General features: G+C 41.9%; 1 protein-coding gene across 1 annotated transcript; it reads left to right on the top strand.

Annotated features, from left to right (window-relative positions):
- The first annotated feature begins 498 nt into the window (after positions 1–498).
- On the top strand, positions 499–13,871 carry LOC139296630 (polyamine-transporting ATPase 13A3-like). The gene is made up of 32 exons (XM_070919092.1): positions 499–549; positions 988–1,161; positions 1,419–1,592; positions 1,757–1,827; positions 2,007–2,090; positions 2,235–2,304; positions 2,388–2,522; positions 2,700–2,769; positions 2,995–3,126; positions 3,846–4,013; positions 4,195–4,352; positions 4,501–4,689; positions 5,614–5,675; positions 6,213–6,363; positions 6,631–6,753; positions 7,403–7,553; positions 7,700–7,820; positions 8,465–8,589; positions 8,686–8,849; positions 9,056–9,084; positions 9,118–9,187; positions 9,324–9,403; positions 9,505–9,547; positions 10,375–10,484; positions 10,824–10,920; positions 11,386–11,458; positions 11,588–11,765; positions 12,264–12,445; positions 12,707–12,795; positions 13,018–13,098; positions 13,324–13,419; positions 13,689–13,871. The coding sequence occupies exons 1-32, from the start codon at positions 499–501 to the stop codon at positions 13,869–13,871; spliced, it is 3,684 nt and encodes a 1,227-aa protein (XP_070775193.1).
- The last annotated feature ends 1,772 nt before the right edge of the window (positions 13,872–15,643 follow it).

Here is a 15,643-nt window from a genome sequence, read left to right on the forward strand (position 1 = left end):
GAAAACCTCAGTGAAGGAGGCTGTTCTCATATCAGCAGAGGCTTTGAGCTCAGTGTCTTTTTATGCAGCTGCCATGAGGCAGGTAGGTGTTGCGGTTCAGTCAGGTTGTTACTTGCCAGAGAGATCTTCCTCTCCTTTTAAACAGCTCATTATTTACAGGATTTCCCCTGCTGAGCGCTGAGTTGCTTATTATTCATTTAACTTTGACTACTTGTCATACAAACACATTTCACTTCTTCTGCTCGCCTCCAGAGAGGAATAGTGTCTTGTTTAATAGAAAATAAATGAATCGCTGACTTCCTCTCTTTGGGCTGTTTATGCTTCAGAAATCGTAAAACTTTCGTGCCATTGACCGAGATTGAAGTTGCGACATCTTTGCTGACCAGACGGAGTGGAAAACTTCTATGATAAGAAAGCTTCAGCAAGTAAAGCACCTTTCTGGACAAATAAAGTGACGTTTTCTTTCCTTTTCTTTGTAGTTGTTGCACTTTGGACAGAATGAAGACAAGAGAGGTGAAGATCATAAACCAGGGCCTGGAGGATGAGATGGTAAAAACCTCTTCCCATCTTAATGCTAATTTCCTTGTTTTCTATCTAACAATGCATTACCAAATGGTAACTTTTTATACAGTTAAAGAACAGTTTGGCGTGTGATTTTCAGTTTGGATACAAGGGTAATGACACGTCTGGAGGGAAATGGAGGAGTCAGTCAAAAGTCAAAATGTCTGCTGCCAGAAAGGCCTATTAAGAGATGAACAAACACATTTCTGGGCTTTTCATGGGTTTTGGTGACATTACCAACATTTCTAATTGTCCCACTTAACACAGCCTGACAAGCTCCAAACGAAAGCATCGTCATTGTTACATTACAAACCCAGTTTATAGACAGTATATTACCAGCTGCCTCTGTTGTTTAACCTGACCCAGAGCAGTGTATTTATCCGTCCCACCCGTCAGTGTGTTAACACGAGTGTCTGCCCCGTGCAGGAGGTGTGGGGGTACCAGCCCTGTCTGTGGAAGAGGATCCTGGTGGGTGTGGGTGCTGTGTGCTCCGGGGGTCTCCTGCTGCTGCTGCTCTACTGGCTGCCTGAGTGGGGCGTCAAGGGCACCTGCACACACACCTCGCCGGGGGACGCACACACGCTGCTGCTCAGGACCACGGTGAGGAAAGCGGCAGACCTTGCATTCTTTTTTGCCCACACAGTTGACTTTGTTTCACTGTATTTGTAACCAAAGTTTTTCTCTTGAACGTTGTTTTCATACGAAGACATTCTGAGTTCACTCTTGTGCTCCTGCTGTTCACAAATCATCCTGACACTTGTTGCATTCTTTGGCACATGTACTGTATTACACCACAGATGATACATTCAGTGTAAGGAGTGTCAGGAGAAATGTAATTCTTCATGTTGTTATCACAGGATGAGTTCAGGCAGTGGTTTCGAGCCAAAGTACATGTGATGTTGGCTCCGGGGAAGAAACCCTTCGACAGTCTGGATCTGCAGTCCACGGCTCAGCTGCCGAATGGAGACCACGGCATCAGTGCTGCACACGAGGAGCATCATGGGAAATTTGCCCATAGACAGGCTGCTCAGGTGCTTTTTTAAAATCATTTGTTGCTCACCTGAAGCTAATTCCAGATTCATATTCTAAAAGACATTTAAGTTTCGAGTCTAGATCAGCTATTGGCTGGTTTTGAAGTGTGTCGGTGAACTTGATATCTGACCACCTCCTCCTCCTCCTCTGCTTCCCCTCTCAGATCCACTACTTCACCCACCACAGCACTAAATACTACTGGAATGAAGTGATACAGAACTTTGAATTGTATAAGTAAGAGTCTCACTGAAAAGCAACGTGCTGTTAACATCTTTTTATTACTTCTTTGCTAAATGTCTTTGCAAACATGTCTGTAATTGAATAGTTGGTACAGTATGCATCATACATATATACAGTATATCTGTGTGTATCTGCACGACTACAGTAGAGACGACTGTGTGTGACTTTTCTAGAGGCTTGGAGGATGTGAAGGTGAGCTGTGCAAGCATCCACTCTGACCACAGCGCTGGACTCTCTAAAACACTGCAGGAATACAGGTACACACACGTCATGTTTTCCTACAGATTGTTCTCTTGTCTCATTTGCTTATTTAAAAAAAGTTTAATTTCTCTTCCCCACAGCTGTGTGATCTTATTAAATGTTACGAACTGCTTCAAATGTCTTTTTTTTTTTTTTATCAGGACGTTGTTTTTCGGGGAGAATGAGATCGCTGTCAGAGTGCCCTCTCTCTTCAAGCTCCTCATAAAGGAGGTGAGTTTAGATCTCTTCTTTTAACCAATAATCATATCATCAATGCTGTCTTTTACTTGTGTTTCTCTCTCCTCCTCCATCAGGTCCTGAATCCCTTCTACATCTTCCAGCTCTTCAGTGTTATTCTGTGGAGTGCTGAGGACTACTACTATTATGCTACAGCCATAGTTTTCATGTCTGTCATTTCAATAGCTACCTCACTGTATACCATTAAAAAGGTGAGCCATGTCAGACCCCTAGGAAAACTCTGAAGTGAAATATAGTTGAAACTTTGAAGGGATACAAGGAACATACGAAATGCCATAATAATCTTTGCGGAAAAGTCTTTACTCTTGTCCGTTTGTGTGTTTGCAGTATTCGTCTTGCTCTTTGATACAGTGTCTCTCTATTTTCAGCAATATGTGATGCTACATGACATGGTGGCAGCTCACAGCGTGCTCCGTGTTTCAGTATGCAGAGGAACAGGCATGTTTTACTTCCTGAATATAATATACAGTACAGACAACATCAGTGAAAACAAGAGTGTTATATAGTGTGTTATAGTGTTTATATTTAGTGGATTAGTTAAAACTGTCCCCCTTCATTTTGTTATTACTCCATAATACACGAATCACATTATTGATCTCTGATAGCTTCCTCATGATTGCCTGCAGAGAGAGCATGTATGATATCATTGTCTCTGTTCTCCAGATATTGAACAGGCCATGTCAACAGAGCTTGTGCCCGGCGATGTCGTCATTATTCCAGCCAGTGGGATGATCATGCCCTGTGACGCTGTGCTCATCTGCGGAACCTGCATCGTAAACGAGAGCATGCTGACAGGTCGATATGCCGCCTACCTCCTGATAATTAACAGTTTTATATCTTTCACAAAAGAAATCTTAACCCGATGTGTACTCGTTAGCTTTTTCCAGAGGTTTTCACTGCACCTGAAGGTCTTCTTCTCAGTTTTCATGCAGTTTTTGGGTCGGACGCTCTGGGAAAAGCTAGTAAATGGACCTTCAGTTAAGATTTTTTTTGTCAAACTACTATTTCTATGCTTAACTGTCTTATATTTGTTGTTTTTCGGACATACACAGTACACATCATGACAAAATGATTTACCCCTATTCTGGAAAGGTTTTGTGCTGCTCAGATTGCACTATTCCCATGCCCATCACTGGTATAGCCAGTGTCTGACTTCCACTGCTACTATTACTAATAATAATGAATATCTGTCACAAATAATCCTAACTAACTATGTTATTAAATATCTATGTGCTATCCAAATGTAGACCATCCAAACAGAACACACTGGTAATATGAATAGAGCATCAGTTCTTTCACACAGAACTAAACCAAACTGTGAACAAAAAAGAGCATTTTTCAACATATTGGCTACCAAACAGGTGCACTGCTGTGTCTAAAAAGTAGAGTTATGTTAGTTGAATGAATGTCAAGGCTTTAATGTCAATATTATTTTCATCTTACTTGTTCACAACACTGCAGCTATTCGATGTGTGGTCTTTATTGGGTGTCTGTTATTCTACCTCCATCTTCAGGAGAGAGCGTGCCAGTTACCAAGACCAGTCTGCCCAGTTCAGGCGAGGAGGCAGCCACGAGCTACAACATGGAGGAGCACAAGAGGCACACCCTGTTCTGTGGGACCCACGTTATCCAGACCCGCTTCTACGCCGGTGAACTGGTGAAGGCTGTTGTGGTCCGAACAGGTGAGGCGGAGAAAAAAAACACAGTGGGAATAACAGCATGCGGCTTTGGTGATGAAAAGAGCTTTGATAATGTAGCTTCAGCTGTGGTGTAAAGACTGATCACCCTCAGGGAGTTGTACATATTCAGCCTCTAAAAGAGATAACAGGAAAATGAAAATAATCTACAAATGCGTTCCCACAGGCTTCAGTACAGAGAAAGGCCAACTTGTGCGCTCCATCCTCTACCCTAAACCCACAGACTTCAAACTGTACCACGATGCCTATCTGTTCTTGTTGTGTCTGGTGGGGGTGGCAGGGATCGGCTTCATCTACACCATCATCCTCAGTATCATGAACAAGGTATCACTGCTCTTAAAGAGGAGAAATGAAAGAAGAAGCTCAGATTTTAATGTTTAGTTTATGCACTAAGAACGCAGTGGCCTGTTAGGCTTCTATCATCTCTCTGCTGTTCGTCAGTTGTTGATGGTTCCTTCTCTGTCTCATCCAGGTCCCTGCTAAAACCATCATCATTGAGTCTCTGGACATCGTCACCATCACTGTGCCCCCGGCCTTACCGGCAGCCATGACAGCCGGCATTGTGTACGCGCAGCGCCGCCTGAAGCGTGTCGGCATCTTCTGCATCAGCCCTCAGAGGATCAACATGTGCGGTCAACTTAACCTGGTTTGCTTTGACAAGGTAGTCTAAACCACAGCCGCCAGTTCTTGCAAATGTGATTTAGTTTCAGGAAATGTAGTTTATATAGCAAGATTTCAGGGTCTGTGATCATGAAGCGTCTCCTGACTCAGAAGGCATAAAAATGAGTTATGAAACATCCAAACAAACTTCCAATTCAAGTGCAAGTAACCATAAATTAAAATGATTCATGATGCCTTGAGGCAGTGCTGTAGCTGCACAATGATGCCCTTTGTCCACAACATCAAGCTTCATGCTTTTACAAAATGTTAATGCTTTGGTTCTGATTTACTTGGAAAGCTTCCTACTGCATACTGTGACAATGGACTATTCTAGGAAATATCTATAAACAAAAATGCCTATAGCATTATATCACATGTAGAGCGCAGGGAGAGCAGGGAGGTTGATGCTGTTAGATCTGCAACGATTAGTTGATTGAGAAAATTAAGTGGGAACAATTTTGTCAACAGATCAATCATTTTAGGTCACTTTTTAAGCCGAAATTAACACACAATTGGTCACACAAAACAGGCAGATTTAAAATGTCAGCTTGTTCAAATGATTATTCGAGAAAACAAACAGATGAATTGATGCTGAAAATAATAATTAGTTGCAGCCTTAAATCAAAAGTTTGGTTAGTGATTGTGCAGATGGTTCTTTGCATACTGGACATAGTGGATTTCTGTGGATGGAACCATAACAGTCTGTACTAAACCAGCAGCCACATGTTTCAGTGTGGACAATTTCTTTTGTTTTAACTCTTAAGTTATATTTCTACACTTCTCAGAGAGTGTGTGTGCATGTTGTTGCATGGACAGGTTGAATGGTTTTACTTTAGAATTGATTTCCTGCTCTGAGGCGTGATTAATACGGCCTGGCGTGGCACCTTTATGTGTGTTGTTAACTGTATATTTATTCCCCCTTTAGACTGGCACTCTGACTGAGGATGGTTTGGACCTGTGGAGTATTCAGAGAGCTGAAGATGGCAGGTAAGAGAGACTTATTAGATATTGTTGTTGCACGTTTTAATTGATTATGATAAATGCAGTCTTTTGCCAAAGTGGTTCGAAGTCAAGACTTGCGAATGACAATATATACTGTGAGACAATATAAATGTGTCAGCTGTCAGAGGTGTTCACAATATGTATGTGCTTCTCTGTGGCAATATTGGATTTCTATATGATTTTTGTGCGAATGTGAAGTACCTTGATATGTCAGGTATTTAACTTGGTAAATGAGCTATTCTGTTTTTATTAGCTATGGCTCCAGTTTCTGAGTTGATTTTTCAGTAAATGTACACACCTGAGGGATCTGAAATAAACAGAAACATGTCTACATGCCTAGAACACTGGAGCAAGAAGCATATTCACATTTATTGTTTGTTTGTTGTGGAGTTATTTTTAACATTCCCGCAGGATGCTTCGATTCTTATCTCACTCTGGAAAAAGAACAGTCAGCCACTTAATATAGTATGTCATTTTCATGGTCACAAACAGATCAGTTGTTGTCCTTCCTCTCTATTACAGCTTTTCTCCCCCAGAGTCTGATGCAGCTAAAGAAAGTCTGGTCAACACCACATTTGTGGCCTGCATGGCTACCTGCCACTCACTTACCAAGATAGAGGGCGAGCTCTCCGGAGACCCTTTAGACCTGAAGATGTTCAGCGCTACAGGCTGGGTGAGCAAAGATTTTCAGTGTTTACACATGCTTAGTCACTGGCACCACAACTAGCATGGATGCCAGTCATGAATTATGCAGCACCACGCTTGTCGCCTTGGCAAGTTCTTCTTGGCTAAAATGGTTAAAGTCTGGTACCATGGATACTCCAGCATGAACAGCAGAAAATGCTTCTTCCTGTCAAGAGGAAGGTTGATTTATTATTTTTTTTGTCACACCAGGCGTACTGTAATGGAGTCTATATTATATGATCTAATTTTTGTGTAGGTCCTAGAAGAGCCCACAGAGGAAGAGACTGCACTCCACAATCCCATAATGCCCACAGTGGTGCGACCTCCAAAGCACACCGCCCCTGAAGCCAATCAGAACAATCCACTTACTCAGAACATGGTGCAGTGACTCTCCATCTCATTGTTTTGTGTTCAGTATATTTATTTGTGGCTGTAGAGAAATATGTACGTTCTTGCCTGAATTATTATGTAATTTAATCCTTCTTTTTTTCCCCAGGAGCTGTCTGAATTATCAGTAAGTTGTTCTCATGAAAACTTCATAATTCTTGAAGCAAATAGTTTGACATTTTGAGAAATACGCTTATTAATTTCCTTGGCAGGAGTTAGACGAGGAGATTGATACCACTCTCATGTTTGTATGGTCAATATGAAGCCACTGCCAGCAGCTGGTTAGTTTAGCTTAGCATAAAGACTGGAAACAGGGGGAAACACCTAGCCTGGATCTGTCCAAAGGTAACTAAATCTGCCTACCAGCAGCTCTGAAGCTCACTGATTAACACTGAAAATGACATGTTGTAGTTTTATGGGGGGGGAGGGACTTCCTGGAGTCTCAATCTCACAGTGTCAACAAGACTCCAGGTGCTGTGCTGGTTGGCAGATTATTATTTGACAGATCCAGGCTAGCTGTTCCCCCTTGTTTCTAAGCCTTTATGCTAAGCTAAGCTAACCATCTTCCGGGCGTTGAGAGTTAAAACGATCTTTAAAATGAACTCTGAACATGTATACAACTTGTGTTTCTTGCTCCGCAGTCCTGTGAGGTTGGTATTGTGCGTCAGTTCCCCTTCTCCTCGGCCCTGCAGAGGATGAGTGTGGTGGTCAGGAGGTTGGGGGAAAAACACATGGACGCTTACTTGAAAGGAGCTCCGGAGGTCGTGGCCAGCCTCTGCAAAGAGCACACAGGTCTGACAATTCACCTGGATGTTAGAGATTTGAGTGGATATTTTCCCCCTTAATTGGGCATCTCTGTATCTCTTCCCTGTCTGTTAAACAAATATTGTGCTCATCTAAAGAAGGCCAGACTGACATGGCTCTGTCCTTCTCTTTAGTCCCACAGAGTTTCACAGAGACTCTGGAGGCCTACACCAAGCAGGGCTTCAGGGTTATTGCCCTGGCACATCGACAGCTGGAGTCCAAACTCTCATGGCACAAAGTCCAGAGCCTCAGCCGGTAACTCGCCACAGATAACACTGTCCATAGTACACGTAGCTACTGATGAGGAAATGGCCGAGACATTGTGCAGAAAATTAACAGAAAATGTTCCAGTTATCTAAAACACGAGCAAAGGTCAGGCATTGGTGTCAGTAATCTCGGAATCAAACTTCAAGCTGTTTGTTTGGAGGCGCAACAACCTGCAGGGAAAAATCCACAGAAGAAACATAAAAAACATCAGTGATGAACCTTTCATGATGCTGTGCAGCCACAAGATTTGGTGAAATTTAAGTTAAAGGGTGTAAATGTAAACAGACACTCGCCCTAGTATTAATGAACTGCTTATCTTGCTAGATTGACAAGCCCACATGACCGTTGGATTGAAAGCAACACATACCTTCCTGTATGTTTACCATCATTCTGATAAATGAAGGAAATCATTGACTAAAGTAGACGTGGACAAGGCAGGTTAGCAGAAAGGCAGGATGTCAGAAATGAACTCCTGCAATGAGCATCACAGATTTATGATGTTTAATAACATCAAGTTGAAAGTCCTTCATTACCATGTCTGATTCTCTGAAATCTGGTTCTATAAAGTGACTTGAAACATGGATTGTGTGTGGTGTTAGTGACAAGTAAAAGTATGATGCATTGCTTTTAAGGGACCTGATAGAAACCAACATGGAGTTCCTTGGTTTGATCATCATGCAGAACAAAATAAAAGAGGAGACTGCCGGGGTTTTACGTGAATTACGACAAGCTAACATCCGCACCCTGATGGTCACGGGTAAATCAGTTTAGTGCCTTTATTGACTTATTTCACGCGTTTTGGTGTCTTGTCATCGTTGCATTGATGCCTGAAGTCCTATGTGTCCTCTGTTAGGTGACAACATGTTGACGGCGATATCAGTGGCCCGAGACTGTGGGATGGTCCGTGCACATGAGAAGGTCATTATAGCCGATGCTGTGCCTCCTAAGGATTTCCACTCTGCTAGTATCACATGGCATTACACTGAAAACCCCACTCAGGCCATCAAGGACAATCAGGTGAGCTTATCATGACGATAGTTCTGTCCTCACTCCTGCTCAACCACTCTAATGTTTGCTTTGTACAAGTTTGAGAACTGCATGTCTCAAACAGCAGGACGGTGTACAAAAACAAGACTAAAAGGGACGTTTGTCAGATGAAATCTTGTATGATGATATAGTTTGGTAGTTTTCTGGTGGCGACTGACTCATCCTCTGTCCTTCAGACGGTGGAGGTAAACCTGGAGGAGGAGGTGTATGACAAGCGAGTCTCTCAGCAGGAACAAAGCTATCACTTTGCCGTGAGCGGCAGAGCCTTCGCTGTTATCACTGAGCACTTCCCTCAACTCGTCCAGAAGGTACAGGCTCATCTTTGGACACAGAAACATCTCCATTATTCACATTAGTATTAGGTTTACATGAGCAGTTCAGGTTGCCGTTATGTCGTTTGGATGTTGCTGTAATTCTTTGTGTCTCCACACGGGGGCGCTGCAGCTCGCACTGAGGGCCACTGTGTTTGCCCGCATGGCTCCAGACCAGAAGACTCAGCTGGTGGAAGTCCTGCAGGGCATCGAGTGAGTCTCTCATTTGTTTTAATCTGTCGATGGTCTTTATTTCAATCTGTTGGAGATGATTTTATTTTTATTGATTCATCGTCACTTTGTTTACCTTCCAGCTACACTGTTGGAATGTGTGGTGATGGCGCTAATGACTGTGGAGTAAGTGTGGAATATGTTTATTTAATATGCACAAATCATTTGTTGTATTTATGAATGCCTTCTGTCTTTCTGTTTATTTAATAATTAAACTTTGTATTTGTTTTTTGGAGCAGTGCAGCATATTATAGAGCAGATACAGTGCAGGACATTACACATATCCTTTAACATAAAATAAAACCAGAGACACGAAAGATGTACAGTCATTAATTCACTTATTTACATTCTATTGTAAGCTCAGTTTAACATGCAACCAAAATTGATCCCATGACTCTGTGGTTTTCCCCTCCCTTTTAATTCTTCCCAACATGTGCTCATATGATGAAATCTTACTCAATAGTGAATGAAGCAGATTTTCTATATTTGGGGCAGAGAACTGTAAACAATGTACTTTGTCCCATCTCATAGCAGACTGATGCCACCTTTGTAATCCAGTTTACATGCCAGGTTCTGATTGGATCTCAGCAGGAAAATAGACGTAACACTTGAGACTAAAAATGAGTTCTGAGCAGCAACATGTACTAAATAATGCCACAATCACATTTGAAAAATAGTTCAAAACTACAAAAAACATCCAGAACATCATCCAAAAAACATTTTGTGTGAGTGTGGAAAGTTTTTAATGTGAAGAATGAAAAAGTTGTTATTAATATGTGAGTTTATAATACATAATGTGTTACATGTAAAACCTTATTCTTCACAGAAACTAGTATGTAAAATGTATAATATTTCCACCTAAATAAAAGTCTCAAAAATCGAATTACTCAAGTAAAGGTGCAGCACATTAAAAAAGTGGTTTATACAGATGAAGTTCTCCTTCTGTGTCTCAGGCTTTGAAGAGAGCTCACAGCGGGATCTCTCTGTCTGAGCTGGAGGCTTCTGTTGCTTCGCCCTTCACCTCCTCCACCTCAAACATCTCCTGTGTGCCCAACCTCATCAGGTAGCCGCTCACTCCTAACGCTCTCACATGGATTTCAAGGGACATCATCCAGAATAGAGGATATTACATTTCAGAAATATACCACGAAAAGTTTTCAAACTTCTCCGCATCAGTTGTATCTGTTGTAGCTCACAGTTCATCGCAATCATCATATACACTCATAATTAATTCATAGGTTTGGCTGAAACCATATAGTGACAGTGGAAAATAGTTTTTCTTATTCGTGTGGAATTCTCAGTTGTACTTGTGAATTGACCCTTTAAATGTTTTTTGATCTGCAAAAAATGAAATATTGAGCTTCCTGATTCTGATTATCTCTAATTTTCTTACTTTCCAAAGGGAGGGCCGTGCTGCACTCATAACATCGTTCTGCGTGTTCAAGTTCATGGCTCTCTACAGCATCATCCAGTACCTCAGTGTCACGCTGCTCTATTCGGTAAATACACGGCTCTTTCTCATTCAATTTAAAATGCCAAAGACATGAAAATGTCAAAGACATTTAAAATTTGATGACAAATAGGCAAAGCAACGTGTTTTCAACATGTTACTGAAGGTCCAGCGTTTGTTAGCTTGTTAGTGTCATTGACTTACAAACACTCGTTCATGAGATGCAGAGGGTTCATGAGATGCAGAGGGTTCATGATCAGGACAGACGTGAGGAGCAAGTAGAAACAAGTTTTGGGGTTTAAAAAGACATGGGGGGGTTTCCATCCATTGGCTGTGAAACAAAGGCAGCAAGTCGTTTTGTTCCTGGGAAAAGTGTGAGTGAAGGCTGTCAGTAAAATATGTCGACTGTGACATCATGTGTTCACGTTCTTTTACATTAGAGCTGAAGTCAGTGAGTCTTATATTAGTCTTTGATTCATTCTTCTGCTGCTGTGCGACTTCTCTGATATTGTAGATTCTCAGCAACTTGGGAGACTTCCAGTTCCTCTTCATTGACATCGCCATCATTCTCATTATTGCCTTCACAAGTGAGTAGCATGAAGAGGAGCACCAGAATGCTTTTAATCAGTGTTTGGAGGCTCAACAGGAGCAATCAAACATAACAACTTAGAGTATTAACATGCAGTACTCACTCTTTACTCTGATTCTGTCTTCAGTGAGTCTGAACCCGGCGTGGAAGGAGCTGGTGTGGCGCCGCCCGCCGTCCAGTCTGATCTCTGGCCCGCTGCTCTGCTCCGTCCTGACCCAGATCCTCACCTGCCTGGTCTTCCAGGTCCTGGCTTTCCTCTTAGTACGACAGCAGAGCTGGTATGAGACATGGACGCCTCAATCAGAGTGAGTAACATGTCTGAAATTAGCACCTGCCATATCTGATATATCGAAATACATCGAAATGCTGTCATATTGTGTCTTCTGTCTCAGTCCCTGTGAGCTCTTTCTTACTGTGAGAAAATCTGAATAAATGGTTACACGTGAAGCTCACTGTACACTTCACCCTTGTTCCAAACCTTTGGGTTGCGGCCCAGATCTCCAAATTTGAAAGAAATTCAAATAGTAATAATGAAGTGAAAAGCCTCATAATTCAGTCTGATTATCAGGCATTGTTCACATAGTGGTTGTGTTGTTCTCCTGTTAACTTGGCTAATGTTAGGTGAGAGTTCTGCTCAGTAGACAAAAAGCAGAAAAACAACAGGACAGAGTGCAGAAGAGTGACATTTATAATTGTTTAATACTTGTGTCTTTGTCTTTGTCTGCGTTCCTGGTTGATGAATGCAGCAGAACTGTTAAGAGGTCTGTATGAACTGTCGGCTTCTCTCCTCTCTTCTTCTGTAGTGCCTGCAATGTTTCCAGCTCCAGCCTCTCCCACAGCCTGAATGTAACAACCCCTCACGACCACAAAAACATCAGGAACTACGAGAACACCACCCTCTTCTATGTCTCCTCCTTCCAGTATTTGGCGGTGGCCATTGGTTTCTCCAAGGGAAAGCCCTTCAGACAGCCGAGCTACAAGAACTGTGAGACTTATTTAGTGCTGTTGATGGTCGGAGTGATGAAAAAAGCAACTTTCATGTTTAGTTTTTTTTAAAGATAGAAAATTAGATTGAAAGTTGATAGAAAAGTAAATGTAATTCTTATAGACTTAAACTGTAAATTCCAATTAAATTATAATTAATTGTACTAATGCATCGATTCCTTTTAAAAAAAAATGTTTTAATCACTTCAATATGAATGTGCTTGCAAGTTGAAAATACATCCCTGTAATTTGATCTCATAAGGGCCGTTCATGCTGTCCTGCATCGGCCTGTATACTTTCCTCCTCCTCATCATGCTGTATCCTGTTCCCGCCATCGACAGCTTCCTGGAGGTAAACAGGATTTTGTTGTTGTTGTTGTTGTTGCACTGGCTGCTCTGAAATTCATGTCCTGGCTTTAGATTTGAACAATAGAAACAAAAAAAGATGCTACGTTTGAAAGAAAGGAGTGAAGGTGTAACGGGAAATGGGAAGTTGCATGAAGCTGATGGAAAAGCGTGTGTGTGTGCGTGGTGTTGCATTCAGTGGTCTTCCTGCTGCTCTGCCTCCACTCAGATCGTGTGTGTTCCCCACGACTGGCGCGTTACTCTGGTCGTCATTGTCACAGTGAATGCGGCTGTGTCTTTCATGCTGGAGGTACGCTTTAGAGACATCACACCCTACACGCTCTCTGTGACTGAAAACTGTGATTTGCATGCGTTGATTGTTTTCCTACTGACTCAGTGCTCAGTAGTGCATCACCGCCTCATGAATGACGTCAATGACATTTTTTAAGTTTCCATTTGAGTTATTTCTCTGCGTTCCTGTAACCCAATCTTCATGACCAGCTGATTCTCAAGTTCCCACTGAAATCTCCTGTAGATTTTGATCCTTGACATCATCTTGCGGAGGCTAGTTTTCAGATCCAATCAGGGGGTAAATCGCCCCACAGAGCCCCCCACTGCTGACACACCTCAGGTTGGGAAGCTTTTGACTTCACCTTTTTGTCTGTTCTCACGTTGTAGAAAGAGCATATTCTTAACTCTTAACTCTCTAATTCTCTTGCTTCACATATTCCTTTGATGGCACGTCACATGTTTTAACTGCTGTATGATTAATCAATAGAGACTCAGTCTAATAAAACTGAATATTAGAATGGATATTATTCAATAGAGAGATCAGCAGAGATGATATCCACAACACTGGCCCTTTTTTTTCCCTAATGTTCATACTTAACGTTTCCCCAGGTGGCCAATGACCGCTGGGGCTCGTCCTTCCTCTCCTGGTTGTTTTGCCTGAGAAACAAGCCCCCAAGGGTGCGCTACATGCACGTGGCCCTGGAGCTGCATGACGACGCCGACTGGCCCCCCAGACCCTCCACTGTCACCTACGCCAGCGATCCACAATCCCACATCTCTGCCCCCCTCTGACGTCAACGTGACCGACAAGCAAACTACTGCACAGGCTAAACCTAAAACCCCCGACAAGCCTGTGTGTTGACTCAGCTTGGGTTGAGCTGTGACGGAAGCCCTCAGATGATGTTTAGGAGATGTGGAGCCTGCTAGATGTCAGCGACCAATCCAGGGGCCTCATAAAAACGAGGCCTCTGACACTGTGAACTGCTCATACATAAGTTCTCTTCCATTTTGATTCACCTCATCAGACACACACAAACACTCTGCACTTGGATTTTCGCCGTACTTTTGTGTCTCACAGCTGAAACGTGAGCCAGAGGCCTCTGATATAGGAAGATTCAACATTTTTGGGAAAAACCAAACGCTGCCTTTCTTGCAGAGAGTTAGATGAAAAGATTGATACTACTCTCATGTCTGTGCGGGAAATATGGAGTGACAGCAGTTGGATAGCTTAGCTTAGCACAAAGACTGGAAACGGGGGGCGGCTAGCCTGGCTCTGTCCAAAGGTAAAAATCTTCTAAAGCTCAAGTTTTATCGTATTTGGTTTAATCTGTACTTTAACCGAAGTGTAGAAACGACATGTTGTGGTTTTTACGGGTGGTTAAGGCTCTGATGCTGATGACCAGACTCCAGGCTAGTTGTTTCTGACTGTTTCCAGTCTTTGTGCTAAGCTAAGCTAACCGGCGGCTGTCTGTAGCTTCATATTTACTGTACAGACATGAGAGTAGTGTCAGTCTTCTCTGCTAACTCTCAGCAAGAAAATGAATAATGCCCTAAATGTCAAACTATTCCTTTTTTTTATTATCTGATAATATATTGAAAACATTGTAACAAGTGAGGTGCATTTCTTTAGTCAGTCTGACAGATCAGATACATCGCACAGATCCAGTATTCAGCTGCTGTCTTTCTCAGTCAGATCTGACTGTTAATGGCCTGGATGAAGCACAGGATGAATCTTTCCACTTCACAGAGAGGAAAAACATACAGTCTTCCACTAACGTTAGCTGCTGCTAAAATCTAAAAGTTGTAAAAAAAAAAAGAAGTATTGGGTCATATCGATTCAAAGAAACATGAGAGACTTGTGTCTTTTTGCAATTTTATGAACGTAACTGGTAATGTGTTGCATTTCTAAGACAGAAAATATTCCACTGCTGCATTTCTGTCCTAGAGTTGCTTCGGTTGAAATTCTTCCTGTGGAAGAGAGAAGCAGAAATGTCCGTGTCCCTTTTTTAAAATTGTATCGCCAGTGCCATTGTGTGTGTGTGTGTGTGTGTGTGTCTGTGTGTCTGTGTGTGTGTGTGTGTGTGTGTGTGTCTGTGTGTGTGTGTGTATCTGTGTGTCTGTGTCTGTGTGTGTGTGTGTGTGTGAAAGGCAGCAAGAGAGTGTGTTAGTTAATAAGAGTATCAAAATGAACCATTTCTGTGTCCCTTGAATGCATTATAAAATCTTCTCTTTTTTAATTAAATCTTTGAAAGGAAAAACAATGACGCCATTTAACATCACTAAGGTACTGTACACAACTGATAATGTTTGAATTGATTAATTAAAGTTAATCAAACCGAATCATTGAGACACTTGCTGCTGTGACAATTTTATAACAGTTGATTTTAACGTTTGATTTTTATATAATATTTTTATGTAACCGTTTACAGCTGTGATATACATATTTTTCTAGTCAAGGTAAAAAATTTAATAAATGTGAAAAAATAAAGAGAATTAGTCACCTAAATCTCCCCTTTATTATGTGTTTTAAATGAACATTGTAATACAGTATTTGTACTTATTTT

Source organism: Enoplosus armatus, chromosome 14, assembly GCF_043641665.1.
Source record: "Enoplosus armatus isolate fEnoArm2 chromosome 14, fEnoArm2.hap1, whole genome shotgun sequence".
In the NCBI taxonomy this organism is placed as follows: domain Eukaryota; kingdom Metazoa; phylum Chordata; class Actinopteri; order Centrarchiformes; family Enoplosidae; genus Enoplosus; species Enoplosus armatus.

Excerpts from the sequence above, each read along its gene's own strand:
- LOC139296630 (XM_070919092.1), top strand. The coding sequence starts at position 499 with ATGAAGACAAGAGAGGTGAAGATCATAAACCAGGGCCTGGAGGATGAG. Across the intron at positions 7,821-8,464 it reads AAAGTCCAGAGCCTCAGCCG|GGACCTGATAGAAACCAACA; the intron begins GTAACTCGCCAC and ends ATTGCTTTTAAG. Across the intron at positions 10,485-10,823 it reads TGTGTGCCCAACCTCATCAG|GGAGGGCCGTGCTGCACTCA; the intron begins GTAGCCGCTCAC and ends TACTTTCCAAAG.